A 20982-nucleotide genomic window follows, 5' to 3' on the forward strand; every position below is an offset into this window, starting at 1 on the left:
AATGTTTGAAATGTTGCCTTTCCTAGCGAGATGCTTATGATGTAATTGAAAAGTATTCAGTGTCTTGAAAAAGAAGATGCCATCGCATTTTTGGAAAATAGTTTTCTGATTTAGTAGCTATAATTAGATAAAATGCCTGAGTGAAACAGCAGCTACCAAGCTTTCTGCAGTAGCCACAAGTTACATAAAATACAAAATGGAAAAAAGGCTCCACAAGAATCTATTCCAGTTTTGAACAGCTGAAGACAGCTTCCTGTGGTTCAACAATCCAAATTTCCTCAACTTCAGTGAAAGCAGCTGCAGATAGACCACATTTTTTTAGTTTCATTTTCAGCTAAATATATAAACAACTCATTACAGGGATTTGTCTCTTACATTGCATTGTTTTGGTCTTCCATTTGGCCTCTATTAGTGAGATATAGTATGTGCATCAGCAAGATATACCATGGTCCAGTGTAACATATTTGTCGCTTATTACCTATCGAATACAAAAATAGTAGAGTTCAGTATGTCGATGACTTAAGGTATTTATGAAAGATAATCAAATAGGTTCACAGCTTATTGCTCTTGATTCTTTTGACCACTGCCATACTTAAGCCAATTTCAGTCACGTGCTGGACACCTCATTTCAATATGTGGTTACAAAACAGTTTACTATGCATTGCAGGAAAATTGCAGCTGTTTGAGTTTTTTTTTTTACTATGGTGAAGGAATGTTATTCCACGAGAGGTTCCAAAACTATTTGTAATGTTGTACGAATCTGACTTTTTAGAAACAACTGGGCAAATTCACAAGTGACTGTGTCTGTTCAGGAAGAGTTGTCAGTACATACTAGGAATAGTCTGAACATCCTTAGCAAAGACAGACTTCATTGTAGGGTACACTTCATTTCTGAGTTCGGGTATCCAGTTGGAGACTTGAGCCTAAATATTCATCTCAGCTGTGATAGTAATGTCTCTTGTCTGTATACAGTGGCTTAATATGTAGTATATTAAGCATATTTATTTATGTAATACTTAAGGAAGATACTGCCTCTGGGGACAAGTAGCAACAATTCTGCTACAAGGAAGGAAGTCATACTTTGGGAATGAAAACTCATGAGAACCTCAGGACTGTTGGCAGTTGCCAGCATGATGCAGGAAAATGAAATGATACAGAAAACGAAATGATACCAGTAAAGTGAGACCTTGAGATCTGCAAGGAAGAGCCATGAGGATCACCAGGAGAATTGTGGGAAGGGCTTCTGGAAGAGTTTAAATTGTTTAAATGAATTGGTAAAATGAACAGGGAAAGGAATAGGAGTGCTGTCAACAAATGCATACAGAAAAGGAAAAAGCACTAGAAAGAAGAGCCGTTTAAGCTAAGGAACAGTATTCACACAGACATGTGGCCATGAATAAATTTACAAAAGGCATTAATGCCATTAGAACACTACGTTCTCCTATGGGAGTACCGGGGAAACTATTCCGACCTACTTCTGTGGTGGAGCTCACTAAGTTTCTGAAAGAAAACTCATAATAAAATAATGGTCATCCTTGTCAGTTTTATGTTTCTTGGCTTGCAGTAAGCAGGCTAGACTATCAAGAATGGCAAGAAGGGGTTGGCACGGAATTGGAGATATTAGACAGCCTTTTCTAATTAACCACTAAAGATTATGAGAGTGAAAAGATTTTAAAGGCCTGGGTGGTGAGTATTTTCTTTGTTCTTTCTCTGTCCACAAGTGACCTATTAAGTTATCAGTACCTCCAGAGTACTTCTGTGGCACTGGCCATATTACATCCTGATGCCCAAGGCAGAATGTACTGTGGTTCAGCAAATTTGTACTAAATAACACCATCTTCCCTTATGTCACAGAGGAGTAATAGGTGAGTTACCCCACTGGTCCATAAGCCACTCTTGTCTGTATGCCATTTCACTGACTGTATAACTTAGAAAATGTACAGAGGTTCATGTTTAGATATTGTTCAGATACCTCCTGTGACAGCAGAACAAACATGACTGACTCAGTGTAGAACATAATTGGAGAGGAAAATTTCTTACCCACTCAGCGTTAACCATAGCTGGGCAGAGTAGGAGGTGATATGTAATGTGTCAAGCCAGAATAGTAACAGAAGACTAAAGAGACGTAATCTTCTCAGTACTGTAAGACTATGCTACATACACACTGAGATGTGCATTTCCTCCCTGCTTCTAGGCTGTCAAAATGCTTGAGCAAATGTGAGATAGACAAGGTAAGAAATGGACAACCACCTTGACTTTGCACAGGGGTGGGGAAACACTTCTGAGCAGGCAGCCTGGAATTTCCTGGAGCTATAGTATAAAATAATGTTAAATGTGTGAGTGAGTGAGTGAGTGAGTGAGTGAGTGAACAGGGTGGCGGGGGGAGGAGAGGGAGGAAGCAAGGAGGGTATTCTAGACTAGTCCTTTACCCTCTCCATTATAAACTAACTCTAGCAGCAAATGTTAAATATGAACCTGGGAAGAACAGGTATGTAACGCTGCTTTTTTAGCATATACATTACTTTTACAAAAAAGGAATGGGTGAATTGGAGCAGAGGCTCAGCCAAATATTTGGTACTATTTGACAAGATTTTCATCCAGTGTGGTAACCAGTATGAGAGTTTTCTGGCAGCATGGCTTTCAAAACTCTGTGACTGATGCTTCTGTTGCATGGCTAAGATCTGCTCTAGCAGTTGGACTGCTTTATTTTTTGAATGTAATGAACCTATTACTTGGAGATTACAAAGATTAGCACTTAAAATGAATGAAGTATATTTTGTTTTTGTAAGATGCATCTTTGGGAAAGAACCATCTTCTCTTTCTCATAGTCTGAACATGGATTTGACTTTATCTGCATTGCACTCTATAATGCCTTTCAGAGAAGAACAAATTTTTCATGTGTGTGTGGTTGGTGCGTTCTTTTTGTTGTTTTGTTTTGTTTTGTTTTTCCTGATCAGTAAGGACAATTTCAAAAAAGCTTGACTCTTTATACTGAAACCTACAGAGATACATTGGAGCCTTTTGTAACTTACAAACCAAACATACATTTTGTATCAAGGCAAAATAGGGAAGATGTCCTAGGAGTCAACCAGCAAGCTTGCTTATCAGTGGGCTCTATTCTGGAGAGAGAAGAGTAGAAGGTAGAAGCTGAGAATCCACATCTTGTATCTCCAAATACTCACGACCCAGTATAATCAAGAATTAATAGTGGCCATCACCTAAAGGTATGTGTATAAACAGAGGCAACATTGAAATATCCTCTCATATAGCAAAGATCTTCTTGTGGAAATAGAGTAATCAACCCAGTTTTCAGTAAAGAGAGTGAACTTCACACAAGAAAAGAAGAAACAAGTCCTACTGTTTTTGAAATAACCCTGGTGCAATCTGATGGACCTATATATTTACGTGACCTCTATTGAAACAGGGAGAAGTGGGGTCTGAAATGATGACTAGGTGCTCTCAGATGCTTTTAGGTATTTCGAGTCACTGTGCGGCCTGTCTTTAATGGTTTTCACACACATATAGGAACCCTGGAAGAGGAGCTGGACTGTGTGGGTCTCTGTGTGCTAAAGTGCTCTGCCTGCCTAGCAGGAGAAAGCCACAGAGGGCTCATATTCATTGGCGCTTTTCTTTTCTCTTTCTGCCAATGCTGTGTTGCGGTAACCAACAAGGCTCAACTGCGAGGACGCCAATAGAAAGTAATATTGTGTCACAGCCCCCCCACAGTGCCCACTTGCGGTGAGCATGGAAAGTAGAGAGGAGACTAAGGATAAGGAGAACTTGGCTCTTACAGTGATATAGTGAATATTCAGTATTGGGCAGAAATGTGGCTGTCTTCTAGATTTCAGACATTACAAACTTTTTTTTTTTTTTTTTTTTTTTTTTTTTTAACAATCCAGTAGCAGCATTTGGGTAAAAGAAATAAACTTTTACACTTCTTGCTCTTGAATGAAGTAAACTACAAAGTTCAATGTATTTTTGCATACAAAGATTTCAGAGCCCAAAAGGCTTTGATCTTTTACTAAAGACAAAGTTTTTTCCACTGTTCTTTTTTACAAGAAAATGACCCGGAAATTTTGAACCTAACACAACTAAACTGAGAAAGGAAGGGATGATGACAGTGAGGTGGAGGAAATTCCTGTAAAGGAAACAACCTCAACACAGTGCACAGCTAGACCTAACCACAATTCTTATCATGTAGCATAGGATGTGCAGGTAAGATTTTCAGATAACTTTTTAAAAATTATACCTTTTACCTTGAGACTTAAGCCCTTCCTACCCTATCTGCTTGTCAGGTGAGTTGGTTTTGTTGTCTTTGAATGTGAATTTTAAAGTAGTTCGGTTTTAATTTCTTGGTCAGACAAAACAGTAGTGTCTTAGTAAGTAGCTTCATTAGACATTTTTTTTCATGATAGGTATGGTGAAGTTTTTTTCTTCTCCTGTGTGACTATTAATAATCTTACTCTCAGAATCAGATTAAGTTTGCCTGATAGACCTGATGCTGAAGTGATTTTCATCAGAATCAGAATAGTCAATTGGAAGACTGTAGCATGTCACTCTTTACTAGACTTCAGCGATATCATGAAACATGGTGCAGCTCTCGAGATATTGATTTCATTTTCTTTTGCTTATATTTTATGTAAATACACAAAAAATGCTATTTACTGTTTCACTCAATGACCTTGAGGGTCTCTTCCAACTAAAACGATTCTATGATTCTACGATTCTATGAAATAGAGGGTTGGGGTTTTTTTTGGTGAGGGTCCCTTTAGAATTGAAACAAAAGCAAAACAATACAGTTCTTATTCTTCTCTCATCTCTTTATTTTTTTTTTTTCCACAGGAAATTATGTTAAGACCACTTTAGTTTCCTTTGTATGTAAGTCACTTTCCGATTAAATGGCATCTTAAATCCCTAGACTAAGGATAAGATAACATGGCTGTGTACATGGCAGAAAAAGTGGAGAGACTCTTGATAATATGTTGCCCAGAGTAGAGTGCTTTCTTTTTCTGGCAGAAAATGACTAAGATAAAACGAGTCACTGAATATATTGAGTCACTGAATCACCTTGAGTCCACCTGCAGTGAAAATAAACCTGAATGGTCAGTTTGAGATTATCCTATTTCAAGTACTCCCCTTCTTTCGTCCTTGCTGCCTGCTTCTGCTGTGGATGTCTCTCTTCCTGTCAAGTATGCTTGCAAGACGACACTTCTTAATTTCACATGCTACCATACTTTTAAAGCACTATAAAAATACAAAGTTTCTGAGGTTCTCTAGTAAAAGTGTTATCAGTTAGCAAAAAAATCAGCAGTGGTGTATTTTCCCATGGCTAGCCAAAGACAGCAGAAAATCATACAGTTTGCTAACCAAAGCTATAACATTCATTACTTAACCCTCCCTTTCAGACTTCTTCCCCATTTGTGGTGACCATTTTGAGCTTGCAGAGTGCATTACTATCTTGGTAGTGAACTGGAGAGGAAAGAGTTAACTGGCGTTATTAAATGATCACTTGATGAGGTTTTGCTACATGTAGTCTGCATGTCCTCAATTACAGACAAACGGGCAGCTGGCAAGTAAACGCATACACGGTTTATCTTGTACCAGTTTAGGCACTCCTCAGGTAGCTTCTGGTGGCTTAACAGATTGAATTAGCTACCAGAAAGGATCAGAGCTGTCACAGGAAGGCAGCTGGACCATTTGCCTGCGATCAAGGGAGAGAGGAGTGGGGAGGATGGACAAGTAGGTGAAAACTTTCCCTTTATGAGAACGGTGACCCATTACATCAGCTCACTTGCTCAAGAGACTGCAGCACTGAATTACACACAAGGCCTTCAGATCCTGCTTGCTACTGGCACCACTTTGCTTTGTCATATGGGCTGATGAGTGACATAACTCAAAACATCATCCTTTGTTTTATACACTATTAATAGGGATAGGGATGCAGCCCTAATGAATGCCTTGAGAGAAGTCTTTATGATTGTCATAAACCCAGATTGAAGAGTCAGGATCCATCGATCTTTTTGCAGCAGTGGATAAGACAGTCTTCTTAAAGTTTAGGAGAGCTTTTGCCCAGTGCTGGTAGGAAACTGTCTCTTTATTCAAACATTCTATTGGCTTGGAGTTTCAGGATGATTTTAAAAGATGTATGGGGTGATGGCAGTTGGCAGCAGCCAATCTGTAATAAAGCACCAAGATGTGTTAAGGCAAATGAGTTGACCTACTCCTGTGACCTCCGAGTGTAAAAATAGATCATTCCTTTCACTTGCAAGGAATAGAGACACGCTGAAGAGAATGGTGACTAAAGTGCTCCTCTCTGCACAGAATAGCTGCCTGAAAAAGTGCAGAGTGGGAATTCTTGTCACCTCTCTTGCTAGGTCAGTGTGCGCTGGATGCTCTCTTGCTGCCTGACTGTGTGAGTTGTGTCTGATTTGCATGAGGTGCTAACAGACAAGGGACTAGCCTTTGCCTGACCTTTTTTTCCCTTGGACTGACTCAGTGCCTCTCTGGCAGCTGTGCAAATGCAGAGTCACTCTGTGGCCAAATGAGCAAAGTAAAAATCTCCTTGATGTCTCAGTTGCACTATGTGAACATCAGCAAAGCATATGGCCTTTACTCACTGAGATCCTGAATCAGGCACTCCAGATATGTCAACCATGAGCATTGTATAGGTTTTTATTAAATACCCAAATTAAGCCATGGCTATTGAATATACATGCTTGATAGCCTGCCTTCCCTCTGGCCCTGTGGCTGAGAAGCTGTGTGACACAGATCAAACCTCTTAATAGGAGAGACAAAACACTTCATATAATAGGGCTTGGGGTTTCACCTTGGACAGGACGTTGTAATGCAAGGGTCTGGGTGCAGCTAAGTGCTTTTTTGACCTTCTTACAAGTCCCCTGGGTGTTCCCAGTCTCAGCTGACAGATGGCACACCACAGAGCTGATACCTTATGATAGCGTGAGTGCCACCGTGTTCAACAAGTCTCTGCTACGGTCATTCAAGCAGTGCAGCACAGTACTGTGGTGCAGAAGTGATGCCCGATGCTGCACATAGAGGTAAATCACAGAGGAGAAGAAAGGTTTTTTGGGTTTCTCTGCTGACCCTGATGAATGTCTTATGGTATGTCCTTTTTAGCTCCCAATAGGAGCATGTCTCTTGGATGAAAGAGTTAGAACTGAAGACCTGGTGTCCACACAGTACATGCTTTGAGGATTTTACTTCTGCATAGTTCTACTTCAACCCCATGGACTCAAGACTATTTATAGCTGCAGGACATCTTCAGATTCGGTTTAATCCCAAAGGAATCCAAATTACACACTCTGGTCCTGTTTGCCTTCAAGATACAATAGAGCTCCGTGGACTTTGGTGCCAGTTAAGCCTATCTAAGTTTGTTGCTGATAGTCATCATTAACTAAAGGCTGATTTTGTAATTGCCTATCTACCTTATCAGAGTATTATTTACAAAAGAACCCATAAACTCTGCTTCGCTCTTTTACAGAAAGCAAGATGGTTCGTAAAGAAAATGTATCAGAATATCAACCAAAACTGCTAAAGAAAATCATGCTCACTTTGTGCTGGATCCTAGCATTATTTGTCAGTGGGGCAGAAGTTAGAGAGATTAACTTGCCAGGTAAGAGTTTGCTTTGGTGAGTTTTGATGTTTGTGGAGCTTTCTGACAGCTGAGAAAAGTGAATCTGCATTTTGCCATGCCTTCATGAGTTTTTCCTGCACCTGTTCCTGCTTGTGTCAGGCAACCATCTGTTTCTAACCTTTCTGCAAGCTTTTTAAGTATTGGCAATGCAGTTTACCCTAAATATGATTCAAAATTCAGTTGCCCAGTTAAAAGGGCAAATGTAAAGGACAACTTCTGAGAACCAAATGGAGAAAATGAATTGCTTCTGTGACTCCTTGAAGTCTGTAGCAGGTGGCCCAAGCCTGCTGGGGAGCAGAAGGAAGAGAAAGGCAGGATGAGACCAATGTATCAGTCTTCCACCCACACAATCTACCTGGAGGAGCTTGATACAATTCAGTTCACAGAGAGAAACTGAAACTGCTGAGCGTCCCACATGGGCAGGAACCGAAGGATTCTTGTCCTCCTGCCTTATTGCTGGGAGTTACCACAGCCTGACTGGCAGGAGGAGTTACGCAGCAAGGTCAGTCCGAAATCGGAGTTAGGATGGGTGACCACAGCTTTCAGAATCCAAACATTTGTCTAATTTTAGTGACAGTAACTGAAAAACAAGAGCGGAAAGATTTGAAAGCAGTGAGACGATACTGCTTGTCTATCTTACCCTAAATAGTGAGTGTAGCACGCAGGCTCTACTTCTTCAGGTTTATATCAATCAATCAATATGAGGAGAGCTGGAAGACCTACATCTGCTCTTCTACAAGGCTCAGGTTTAACGGGTTAGCACCCATGTGAAAATCTTCAGTTCACTAAAAATCTTAAGCTATTTTCTCATAAAGTTTTTGAAAAAGCCCTAATAAGCCTTTGGAAACCTTTGAATACATGTTTCAGAATATTGGCAAATTCCATGTTTAAGGAAATCAATTCTCTGTTAGCCTAGCATCTAGTCACATAAAAAAAATATTTTTTGTAGTATTTCTAATTTTTTTTTATTAAACATGTTGATTATGTGTTCTTTCAGGTGGTACTTATATATTTTTGTTCCCCTTTTCAGGATGTTCACATGTCGAACCTCAAATACGGTACCGTGCAATTAATGATGAGGAGTTTGTTTTACAATGCGCTATACCCAATAGAGCTGCCACCCACATTTATGACAACACACTTCTAAACCAACATAAGGTGAAATGGTTCTGGCATCAGAAAGATAAAGAGCCGCTGAAGGCTATCAAGGAAACCTCTAATCTTATTCTCCAAGGGGACGCACTTTGGTTTAAACCAGTAAGGGACAGTGCTTCCGGAGTATACATCTGTATGATTTGGTATGTAATGGCGAAAAAGGCTTATATTTCTATACGATAACTAATTGTTTTGGTTTGTTTGTTTTATGCATTAAATGTTTAACTTTTTTTCTGCATCACTCAGGGAAAAAACCCCATGTCTCAAAATGGTCTTGGAGGTTCAAACAAAGAAGGCAGCAAATTGTTCAGGTTATGAAACAAACATGCTGAATCTTCTTGCTGGCAATGGCAATTCAATAACTTGTCCTGGGACAAAATGCTACAGCCACATGAAAAAAAGAGATATAAAATGGTACAAGGTAAGAGTCACTGTCTTGAGCATTTGAAAAAGCTCAGTGGTAGTATAGCTTTAGGTCTAGTTAATGATCACATGCCATAGGTTCTTGAACTCTTCTTTGGCAGATAATGCAGCACGAGAAATTCAACCCCAAAGCATAATGTTGAATTGCTACATATCAAGTCTGTAAGTAAGAGTTTTGAAGAAATTTGCCACACCCAGTATGTTGTTGCATGAAATAGAAACCTAGAAATGCTTTCTCTTCAGCTAAGAAAATTAAATATTTGAGAATCGAAACAGATTCTTTACAAAATTGACATATGTTTTGAAATTTAAAATTTTAATATTTGGTTTGACATTTTAAATTCTGAAAATATCAAATATACCAAAGAAAAAGTGGCTTGGTTAGAAAACCAAAATTCTTTTAAGATTAATGTTTCAAATTATTCTTTCCAAGATTATTGTTTTCAATGAAACTCTATTACATTATTGACTTGCTCTTTTTCAAATGACCACTAAAATACTTGCAAGCTAAGAATTTTTCCTACTGTGTTCATAAGCACTGTAATATACCGTTTAAAACTGTAGAAATAAGAAAATGAAAGTGGTGTAAATTTCAATTCTGTGTTTTACTACCTGGTATTATTTACATTATTTATTCTATCAAGTAGAATTATGATCTAGTCAAAGCTACTCTTCATTTACTTTCAAACTTTAAATGAGGTATACCTTTACCTACGTCTTGGTCTGAAACCCACTGAATTTAAGGAAATTCTTTCCATTTTGTGTTGGATTATTTTCAGGTATTTTATTTAAGCAAAATTCTTGGTGATCTTAGAGAATATGAGTAAACTAAGCTGAAAAATACAGGTGCTTTTCAAAAAATAGTCAGTTTTCATCCTTTAAAAGTAGTGACAGTATTGTCAGTCTCAGACAATTCAAAACAATGATTTACTTCTCATAAAAGAACATGAAAATGTTTTCAAAATAATTTATTTACAAAATAAAAAATATCCAGTCCATCAAAAAAGTGATCACTTTTGTTGCTCGTTAGTAATATGCATTTTATTTACATTAGGTTCATGATTTCACATTTCTCACAGCAACAACCATGCATTTTAAATGATTTTTAAAAAGATAATGATTTTCACATATTATAGACTATAACGTTTTAATATAACTGACAAACGTCTTCAGACACCTAATAAATCTTTTTTTGGGCTTTAGCGGAAAGAGTTAAGCTTAGCTCTACTGCCATGGTAATTCTATCCAAATATCTTAAAATATAATTTAATAACAGCAACAACAACTCTGAAAAGGACTTCAAATTCCTTTCCTAATTCCTCTCCTCTCCTTTCCTCCCCTCTCCTCTCCTTTTTCCTCTTTTCATTAGGGTGGTCATCAGATAAAAAGTAGGAAAAGCAGACAAAGCCTAAAACTTAAGCATAATGAAATCTATTTGAATCCAACCTATGAAGAAGATGCTGGAACATATGTGTGTGATTACACTCTAGATGACAAAGCTACCAACTGGACAATGAGAACAACAGTAACAGTAGAAGTAATTGGTGAGTAATATAATAACTCAGAATAAAATACCTCTAGTAAAGTACATTTTCTCTATACTTTCCTACCCTACTTATGTCTTTTCTTGAGGCTCTTGTTTTAGAAATAAACCCCAAACAATAACACCATAAATTGGATTAGCTACATGTTCATTAAAAACCCCTTCCAAGTATTTCAAGGACATCTTGGGGCTTTGACTAGAACCTTCAGTGCTCATTAATTTCTTTTGAAAGGTGCCATGTACATATTTACTCTTTCTGTATCTTGCATGCATTTGTCTGCTGCAGCTTAGTTTGGTTTTTTTTCCCTTAAAAAAAAAAAAGAAAAAGACGAAAAAGAAAAAAAAAAGTGTTGTGTGGTGCCATTTCCTGCAGTATGGGACTTTCCTAGAATATCAGAGGTGTGGGTTTTAGCCCCTTCAGGCTGTTTTTCCAGAGCCTGAGTAATTGCTTAGTAGATTATATGAACTGTGGGTGTCATTATCTGTGACCTTTTGGCAGCCCTTGTTTTGAAAAAAACCCACATGGTCATTTTAAATCAAGTACCTGTGCTGGTGAATGAGGTGCGTGCTGTATGTGTGGTTACTGGGCATGGAATGGGGCTTGGCAAGGAACTGGTATGAGGATTGCAACCTTCAGGGGGGCCTGCAAGGGGGAGTGGCCCTAATTTCTGAATCCTAAATAACCTTAAGTGCAGGATAGACTCTGAGCTCCTCAGCTCATGTAAGTTGGCAATACCTCAGAGTAACTGAGATAGCAGATCTTTAAGTAGCTATAATATATAAGTTTTGTAGTCAAAACTCCTCTATCTGTGCAATCTCTGACACCTCAACATCTGTAAATCATCCTTAGGTGTCTAAATTCCACCTGTCATTTGAAAAAAAAAAAATTCTGTAAGATATTTTCTCTGGTCTTCTGCACTGATGATAGCATTATAGTTATTAACAATATTCCTGCTAATTGCAGCAAAAAACACTATCCATCCACCGAACCTCTTGTATCCCAATGGCGTGATGATACTTGAAGCAGAGCTTGGTAAGTTTCGATTTCTCATCTGAAAGGGAAAGAAAATGTTTAAATAAGGTGTTCATAGATAATGATAGGTCTTGATAAAGCAAAACAGCTTTACTCTCTAGGAGTATCAGAATTTACTATAAAATTTAGCTTTTTCTTGATATATATCTTTGTAGATATTAACGGAAGCATCATGTGTTATACAGATCCCAGGCTATTTAAGAGAAAAATATTCTGGTGACCTCCACGCATGGTTTTCCTGTGCTAATTTGTTTCAGGAAAGCCACTTGATTTGGAATGCCGTGTACAGTTTGGGTTTGAAAGAGATCCTCTGATGAGGGTAACATGGAAAAGAAACAACGAAGAAAACATACATGAGAAACTGATTCAGGAAACAAGGTAAGAAAAACCCCATTAGCCTGATTATTAATACAGTCAGCAAGTGTAAAAATCCTTCTGCAACAACTTTACTGCATACATTTTACTGAAACTCAGAAGGCTCTGTTCTTCAACATATTAACGTGTATGTCCATGAGGATGTGACAAGCACACGCACTTCACATACAGAAGCAAACATTGATGGCCATAAAGCCAAGAACTCCAACTTTCTGTGTAATCTTAACTCTTCCTCAATAAAGCTTATCTCATGGACAGCTTCAGCATGAATGGTGCTTGGTTGCCTGTGCCTTCATCAACTGTTTCCAAGTGTTCCCTCTGTTGTTCCTTGCTAGCAACTAACACAATCTGTCTTTGGAAGCTGTCTCTGAGTGGGGGATAAACCAGATCAGTAAAACAGTACCGACATTGGACAGGACATTGAAAGGAGTTTTGGTGCCTCAGAGGTTGGGGTGCATTTATTGAGTCAGTCTGAGGACTTGCAGCACTGAATTTCAGGACACTGAATTTCAGGAGTCTTCCCTGGCAAGTATTAACTGGATCCTGCAGAGGAGCAACGTGTGGGAGAAAGGTTTCTTGTGACTTGGGAACAACCCAAAGAGTTGCTACACTTCTTTTTCCTTCCTGTACTTCCTTGTCTCATTCACTTATGCAGTGTCAAACTTGGGCAAGAAACATAGTGGAAGCAACACAGGCAAGTGTCTTCCACTACACAGCCCTGAGTCATCTCTATGGGAAAACTTTTCTGTGCACTAGGGGAAGCAAAAGCCCTGCTGTCATTGTAAAGATCTAATTCTTAATAGGAGCCATATGGGAAAAAATAACAAATTATGATATCGCATGCACACACACACTCACTCTTTCTCTCACTCACCAAAGAGGCAGGTTGGAAATGGGATTTTCCTACCTTTGAATGTTTAGCTTTGTAATGTTCTTATTAGGTTTCTAGTTTTGTTTGTTTGTTTGTTTGTTTTACATACAATTTCTGTTTGTTTATTTTTTGAAAACCCAAATGAATAAAAAATTCCCAAGAGACTCTTAGTACAGGTTGAATCCTTGCCCATGGTCATGCCTGTGTATCTCGAGTTACCAGAGGTAGGGTCATAGCAGATGATCATTTTGCTGTGGTATGATGTGAGGCACCTTCAGGACCACCCAGAGATGCCTCTACTTGTGGCTTTAAAAGAGAAATGCTGAGATTCAAAAACCCTGGGTATTCTTGAGTGGTTGCAGGCGCAGATATGTTCCCCACAACTCTCTCTCAGCACCAAGAGGATTCCTGTTACCTCTTCATTTCTGTCTTATTCTGTTTGCTTATACTGCCCTTGGGCTTTTTACTCCTGTGCAAGAGGCTGTGCTGCTCAATCCTTTTGCCCAGCTAGTCCTCTCTTAGGGCTCCTTTTTGAAGTTTCACTTCACTGCATTTCCCCTTAGAGAATTTTTACTTCTTAGAAAAATACAAATAATCTTATAGAAATCAAAGGGGGCTATATATTTAAAACCAGGCAAGTGCTTAAGTATTTTAGTGATCGATGAATTAACAACAAACCTGTCAGCCTGCAGACCTTTGATGTTAGTATTTTCTTACAAAGTAAAAACCGAATGGAAGTTTCAAACCAGAATATTGCGTTGCTGATGAAAGTTCAAGCTGAATGTTGCAAGCTCTTCTTTCTTTGTATTTAAGACCTTTGGGGATTGTATAATTCACAGCAAAGGTATCATGTAAATATATATTTTTTTCTCGTTAGCTCTTATCCCAAAGGTTTAAAGGGGCGCACACTTCTTCATGTTGCGAAACTGAAAGAAGTTACCGAAAGGGACCTCAGAAGCAACTTCACATGCTTTGCTGAGAATTCAGTGGGGAATGCCACGGCTGTGATCCAGCTGAAAAGAAAGCAGAGAGGTAAAGCTGTCGATGGATGGCTATTTGCCCTTGGGGACACATTTTGATTTACTCACTGCTACAAATTCATTCCCCATTGACACAGGATTTTTAGCCTGCTGCAGAAGTTTCTTGAAGGTGGCTGGGAAAAGTTTGATATCTGGAAAGGCATGTTATTCTGAGGAGTACTCAGATGAACAGGGGTATCTGGGGACTTACTGCAGGAGGGTGGAAGCTGGAAGGTAACTGAGAGGAAGAGAAGGAGAGTAGCATCTCTGAACATTAATAGACAATCTAATAAACTGAAGCACAGCATCTGCTGAAAACAATAGTACTCCTGGTTTTCATGGGACATTTCTGTTTGTTTCCCCACTCCTTAGCATGCATTTTTCTGAGAAGTTATCATAACGGATATGAATGTGGCAGTCTTCCATGCAAAGGCCAAAACCAGAATCAGTGTAAAAATGAAACCATTGAACCATAGTTCACTGAGGAGACCCATCACTGGAGTGGCACAGGAAGTCTCCAACAGGGCACTGGGTGCAGCTCTATGTGTTCTGATGTAATTTTTCCATCTCAAGTGATGACTGTTTTCAGCCTTGCTGAGCGTACCACAGACCATTTTCTCTGTGCCTTCCACCTCAGAATGGTTTTTCACACCGTCAATGAGATGCCATTCAAAAAAGGTCTCTGATGGTAGATTGAAACTCTGTGTTAAGGTTTGCAGCTAAATGAATTCTCAACTTCCCTAAAGTCCACCAGCAGGGCAAGATTGAAGATTGTGAGATGGTTTGCCCACATTTCTGGACTGAGTTTTTCATCTAAGTGTCAACATTATTTTGGAATGCCTGAGTTATGTAGACTCTTTTCTTTCTACAGTGTTTCTCCTATACGTACTATGCAGTGCCATTTCTACTCTATTTGCATTCCTTTTGTGCACTGCCTTTATTTACCAGCACTGGATTGAAATAGTACTGATGTACCGAAGTTATCTGGTCCTCAACGAAACTACAGGAGGTAAGAAACATTGTAGAATATTAATTTTCTGCAGTTTTTCTACTGCCTTTTGTCATGTGGGTTTATCTGACATGAATCAACCATTTAATTAAATTCTCTTAATGTCCCTCTTCTCTTTGAGCTGATACAAAGGCTGTTAAATCTAGTAAGATGCTCAGTGAATTCAGACAGAAAATACCCAGGCAGTGTGGAGGAAATATCTTACACCAATAGAAATGTCACGGTTAGCCTTTTACAAGATGCCTTATTTATCCATGGAAGATTAGAGTAAGAAGTTGAATTTTGACAGTACCTTTGCAGGGAGTAACAGAGCACCTCAAAACATTTTAACCTCATTCTCCCAAAGTGTTCAATAGAATCTGTGGACAGGAACCAAATGTCCTTGTAGAACTAAGTGAAAGACTCCAGAGTCTAATGTATTTTTCACACAAAGCCAAATAATTTCTCAGATTAATTAACTAAGGAGAGAAATAAGAGGATATTGGGCATCAGCTGCGAAGTTTACCTTCAGGAAATATTCCTTTCTAAAAGTTACGTTGACCGTCTTGACCTTTACACCAGTGTGATCAGCTTCCAGTATTTCATATCTCTGTAGTAGGATCATTCCATCACGTAAGCTGAAATGGGCCTCAACACAGTAGGCAATGTAAAAATGTATCTGAAAAGACAGTGCCTACTTCAAAGAATTCAACAGATAGTTTTCTTATATGGGTTGAAAGACATCTAGTCATATGTGCCCAAGGAAATTTTTCTAAAAATTTTTGAATCTTGGTGCAGCTTAATATACAGGTGTCTGAGTCTGCTTTTGTGTTTGCATATGTATATGTAGATTACGTGTGAGTGTAAAATAACTATATCTAGATATCTATAAATACATATGCAATGAGACAATTAACTGCCCTTTGGAAAGTATTTTTGTGAGCCCTAAGGCAGCTGGCAAAGGTGATTTAGGAAATCACTCAGAATTTCCCCTCTATTTGGTAACAAATTCATTTAAGGACCTCTGGAAAGTCCCCTTAGAGCTCAACCCATGTATCAGTAGAACAGAGACAGGCCTGCCAAGATTTGTGCATTGAAACTGAGGACACCATTAGGTTCCACTGTGGAAATCTATCCTGCTCCTCGACTCTCATCTACCGCATACACACAACACCATTTGTGGTGTGGGAGCATGGAGTGTGCAGATCAATTGTGACTACCCAAATAGTTTTCTCCTAAAATGACTGGCCACAAAATGTGTCCTCACCTGCAGGATTATGTCCTTCTCACTTCATATGGATGCATATCAAGTCACCTGGTGTCTGAAAGGGCTTGCTTATAGAGCAGCAAAGCAGCAGTTATGACTTCATTTTGCTGTTTCTTCCTTTCCATCATTTCTTCTATTCCATCTCTCTTAGTGCAGAATCAGAGAACTACAGAATCCTACAAGGTTGGAAGGGACCCCTGGGAGTCATCTGATCCCACGCCCTGCTCAAAGCAGAGCCAATCTAGGCCAGGTTGCTCAGGGCCTTGCGGACAGAGAATCCACCACCTCTCTGGAATTGTGCTCCAGTGTTTGACCGCTTTATTGGTGCAATCTTTTTTCCACTGACATCTAATAAGAATTTCCCTTGTTGCATCTTGTGTCTGTTGCTTCTTCTCCTGTCACTGTGTACCTCGGAGCAGAGTCTTGTCTCTATCATCTCTGTACTCTCCCATTTGGTAACTGAAGACAACAGTAAGGTCACCTTTTTTTCTCATGCTTCTCTAACCCTCCCTAACCAATTCAGATATACGTCTTAAAAATCTTGCCTTCTTCCACAAGGGGAAAGAAACAATGCAGAACCTCTCATACTAGCATTTATAGATCACATATGTAGTCATTTTGCTTAGCTCAGGTATTCTTCATTGCCTACCCTTTGGTGATCTTAAATGATTGTGCCAAAAGTTCCTCAGGTCATAGCTATCCTTCTGTACAATTCTAGGTGAAAAAAAAAAGTCCTAGAGGTCCTGTGTATATGTTTTTAACGTGCTATTGTAATAGTAATATTATAAAGGAAAATGGTGATGTATTTTTAAGTCATTGTCTAATAAGATTAGAGTGACCTCTATGGGTGAAATGAGGAACATCTGGCAGTTTATTGTCGTTTAAAAACTGTTTTCAAAGGAGCTTCAATTGAGAGTGTAGTTGAACTGAAGGTCAGCTAAACCAAACCGGTGATCCACTGGACTTCAAGTCCCACACTGGCCCTACATGCCTGCTGTTGGTGATTCACTCTTATGGGCCTAAAATGGCTGGCAGAAAAATAACTCAGTAAAAGACAGTGAGCAGACAACAAAGTGAGTCACCTTCCTCTGTTACCACAAGAGCTTCAGCACCAGCAGGAGGAAGTGGTAAAAGTGTGTGGCCAGGAGCAGAGGGGAGGAGTGGAGATGTAATGTGTGTTGTCTCATCATATCCTTGGCCTCTAAACCTAACCTACATGCCTATGTTTTGTTTTCATTACACACTTTCTGCTATATCCTGGTTGTAGCTGTTCAACCCCAGCTTATGTATGTCATTAGTTTTCCCTTTGTATTTCCTTTGCTCTCTGGAATCCATATGGGCTCTTCCAGATCCTGTGGGAACCTGATGGATCTAGCGCAGGGTTGCGATCCTAATCTTACCTTTAGGGATAGAAATCAGGAGGTTAACACTGAGGCACGGGGTGATACTCAGCACCATTACTTAGGTGTCTGTGCCAGAGACACGTGTCTCCGTTCCTGTGCAGTGAAGATGTAGTCAGTATGGTGAAATCTAGAGAACTTCTCAGCCCTCCCTGCAGCAGCATCCTGCAGTAGGACTCTACACTAAATAGCTGAATTTCTTTCTAATTTCTATTAACTGTATTGACACACGATACAACTCAGTTGGTTGAACATAGGTGTCTGATGTCATTTGTACTGCCTGAGAATGCCCTGTCATTCCAAAAGTTTTGAGTCTCCAATAGTTCCCATGTCAAATTTTGCGGTCCCACCCACCTTAGGACACCTTAAATGACAACAAGCAATGACAGATGGGTGACCAGCTTGAGTCCACTGTGTCTTTTGCTTCCACCAGCAATTTCTTTTGTTTTCCTCTCTCCTCGCTCAAGTGTAGTTCAAATTATATTTAGCAAATAGATAAGATTTATTTGTAGTCCAGAATGGGTCTAACTCGGGTCACTGGTAGCAGGGTGTTTCAAAGCTGAGAAAAGTTCTTTATACATTTTTCATCTGTGGTTCACAAACATTCTTTTAATGAGACTGAAACAATGCTCAGGAACTGGTCAGTACTCAGCATCTGAGCTGATGATTGGATCAGACTTGGTGTTTGCTACTTGCGCTAGTCTCTCTGAATACAAACATAACAGCGCATGAAAGTAGCACATCTTTTGCAAGGAATGGATATCTAAGAACATTTTTTCCTTTAAAATTCACTGTATTTTCAAAGCAGATTGTGCATTGATGAGTATTTTTGGAATCAGCGTTGGGGCAAATGAGGAAAAAGATTGGGCATTGTTCCCTACAACATGGATTTTGCCTGGAAAGGGTCAGATCTTCCACTGGCAAAAACCAACCATGTTTGTGGAAATGCAGAAAAAAACCTGATTTACGTTTCCTTGCACTAGTCATATATAACTTCCCTGTTTGCTTTGGTACTGTTGGTCTATGAAATTTGCAACACAGTGAGGAGCAAGGGTTGGCTTTGGGTAGCTGGATGGCTGTACTTCATGCACGGTTGGTAATTTTAGGTTTATGTCATGCCTACTTAAATAGATATAAATGGAAATTGAGCACTAAGAAAGAAGCTGAATGCTTCAGACAGACTTGTTAACGTATACTATGTAATTTATTTATTTATCTGTTTATTTATTTATTTATTTATTTTAGATGGCAAAGAATTTGATGCGTTTGTGTCCTATGCAAAACTAGACTCTTCTGAAAGTGACTCTACTTTAATTAGCGAGGAAAAGTTTGCCTTGGAGCTTCTTCCAGACATGCTGGAAAATAAATATGGATACAAGTTATGCATTCTTGAAAGAGATATTCTTCCAGGAGGAGGTAAGGTTCCTGTGGATGGTAGACAATCTTCAGTTCTTTATAAAATTTTTTTCACTCTTCAAAAAATCTCCTGCACCAGATCAGCAAATGGTATATTTTGGTACTGGAGCTTCTGCTCAAATTTCATACTGTTTTGATCTTTATATATGGCCCCTGCACCTGAGGCACACACACATCTGAGTGTGGTTGCTGGGTAGCTATTAGGCTGAGACAAACCTTCCTGTCTAAGAATTTACTTGCAAACAAGCTTTGTTCCCTGAAAAGAAGACCTCAGATATTTCATTAGCTACTTTGTGAGCAACTTTATTCAGTGCTACCTGCAATAATTAGAAAGTCCTCAGTACCTGTCGCTGGGAGAGACAACGACAAGTCCAAGTGTCTGTTGAGACTGTCTTTAAGTAGCATCAAAGTGTGTTGAGGTCTCAGCTGTGCCCTCTACCTCCTGAGCAGCAAGTTGTGTTCTCCAGGCTGCAAAAGAACATTTCTAGGGGTTACGTGATTGCTCAGCATCCCTATTTCTGGTTTTCCGTATTTCTGGGGTTCAGCTGTTGATAAAGGAACCGACAAGATAAAACATCCATTACAGAATGCAGTAACAGTGGGTGTTTCTTCTCCAGTGTACACAGATGAAGTTGTTACAGCTATTAAACAAAGCAGACGAGTAATAATTATTTTGAGCCCGGCTTACATCAGTGGACCAAGCATCTTTGAACTGCAGGCAGCGGTGAACTGTGCTTTAGAAGACAAAAAGATCAAGCTGGTATTAATAAAGTTCCAGGCTTTCCAAGAGCCAGAGGTTTTGCCTTCAGTAGTAAAGAAGGCTCTCCGGGTTTTACCAGTCATTACCTGGAAGTCTTCTATTTCTGCTGCTCCAAATAAGAAGTTCTGGAAATACATGCATTACCACATGCCAGTAAAAACTACTAAGATGTTGGGAAATTGCAGCCTAAAGGGATTTTTCCAAAGGTTATTCAGTCTGGTATATCGTAGCAGAAATTTCACAGAGGGATGACAGCAGGCTCAGGAATGGTGACGTGATTGTAAAAGACCTTTTCTACACTGGCTGACCACTGTGGACTGTCACTGCGCTCAGCAATATCTCACTCCAAAATGGTGAGAAGGACTGCAGTGTGACTGTGCTGCAGCCCATGGTAAAACTAAGTGGCACTGCACACAACTGTAAATGTGAGCTATCTTTCATAAATTATTATTTTATTGTTATTTTTATAGTATTTATTATTATTTTTCTATTATGTTGAGACATATATGTGAATGTTTTGGATTTTGCACTGTATTTCCTCTGGAATATTTTTATACTTGTTTTCTAGAAAAAGATTAAAAAAGGGAACTCCAGAGGAAGTCTGCAGTTTAATTTTCCTTATGCAGTCCTGTGGGACAAATCCGAATTCTTTAAAGGAGTTATCTCCTCCTGTGGGAGTATCAAGGAAGAAGAGCTCTGGGTGTGCCAAAGGGGTTGAGAAAAGAAGGAGCACTGTGTCAGGGCTGATCCCAGTATCTCCATCCTTCCTGCAATGGGAGAAAGCATTCCTACCAGCTGTGAAACATTTCATTCCCAGAGACATCTGCACTGCTGATCCTGTCTGGTGCCAGTCACTCACTGGTCCCACTGAACCTGTTGGTATTATGGGGTGTGTCATAGTTGTAAATCAAAGTCCTGGTTGTCACAGCTAGTAGACTTCCAGGGACTCTGAAGTCTTTCCCTTGCAGCCCTCTGTTTGCTGACTTTCCAGGTTCGTATCGTTTACCCTTAAGGCAGCTTGCAGTCTGTGTATGTATGGCTGTAGCTAAGAGAAATGCAATGTTAAGAAACTCTGAGTAGG

General features: G+C 39.4%; 1 protein-coding gene across 1 annotated transcript; it reads left to right on the forward strand.

Annotated features, from left to right (window-relative positions):
• The first annotated feature begins 7500 nt into the window (after positions 1-7500).
• Positions 7501-20153, forward strand: IL18RAP (interleukin 18 receptor accessory protein). The gene is made up of 10 exons (XM_065658591.1): positions 7501-7630; positions 8682-8949; positions 9053-9227; positions 10599-10773; positions 11737-11805; positions 12063-12183; positions 13929-14083; positions 14942-15079; positions 18971-19141; positions 19759-20153. The coding sequence occupies exons 1-10, from the start codon at positions 7507-7509 to the stop codon at positions 20151-20153; spliced, it is 1791 nt and encodes a 596-aa protein (XP_065514663.1). The 5' UTR covers positions 7501-7506.
• The last annotated feature ends 829 nt before the right edge of the window (positions 20154-20982 follow it).

This window comes from Caloenas nicobarica, chromosome 1 (assembly GCF_036013445.1).
Source record: "Caloenas nicobarica isolate bCalNic1 chromosome 1, bCalNic1.hap1, whole genome shotgun sequence".
NCBI classification, from domain to species: Eukaryota; Metazoa; Chordata; class Aves; order Columbiformes; family Columbidae; genus Caloenas; species Caloenas nicobarica.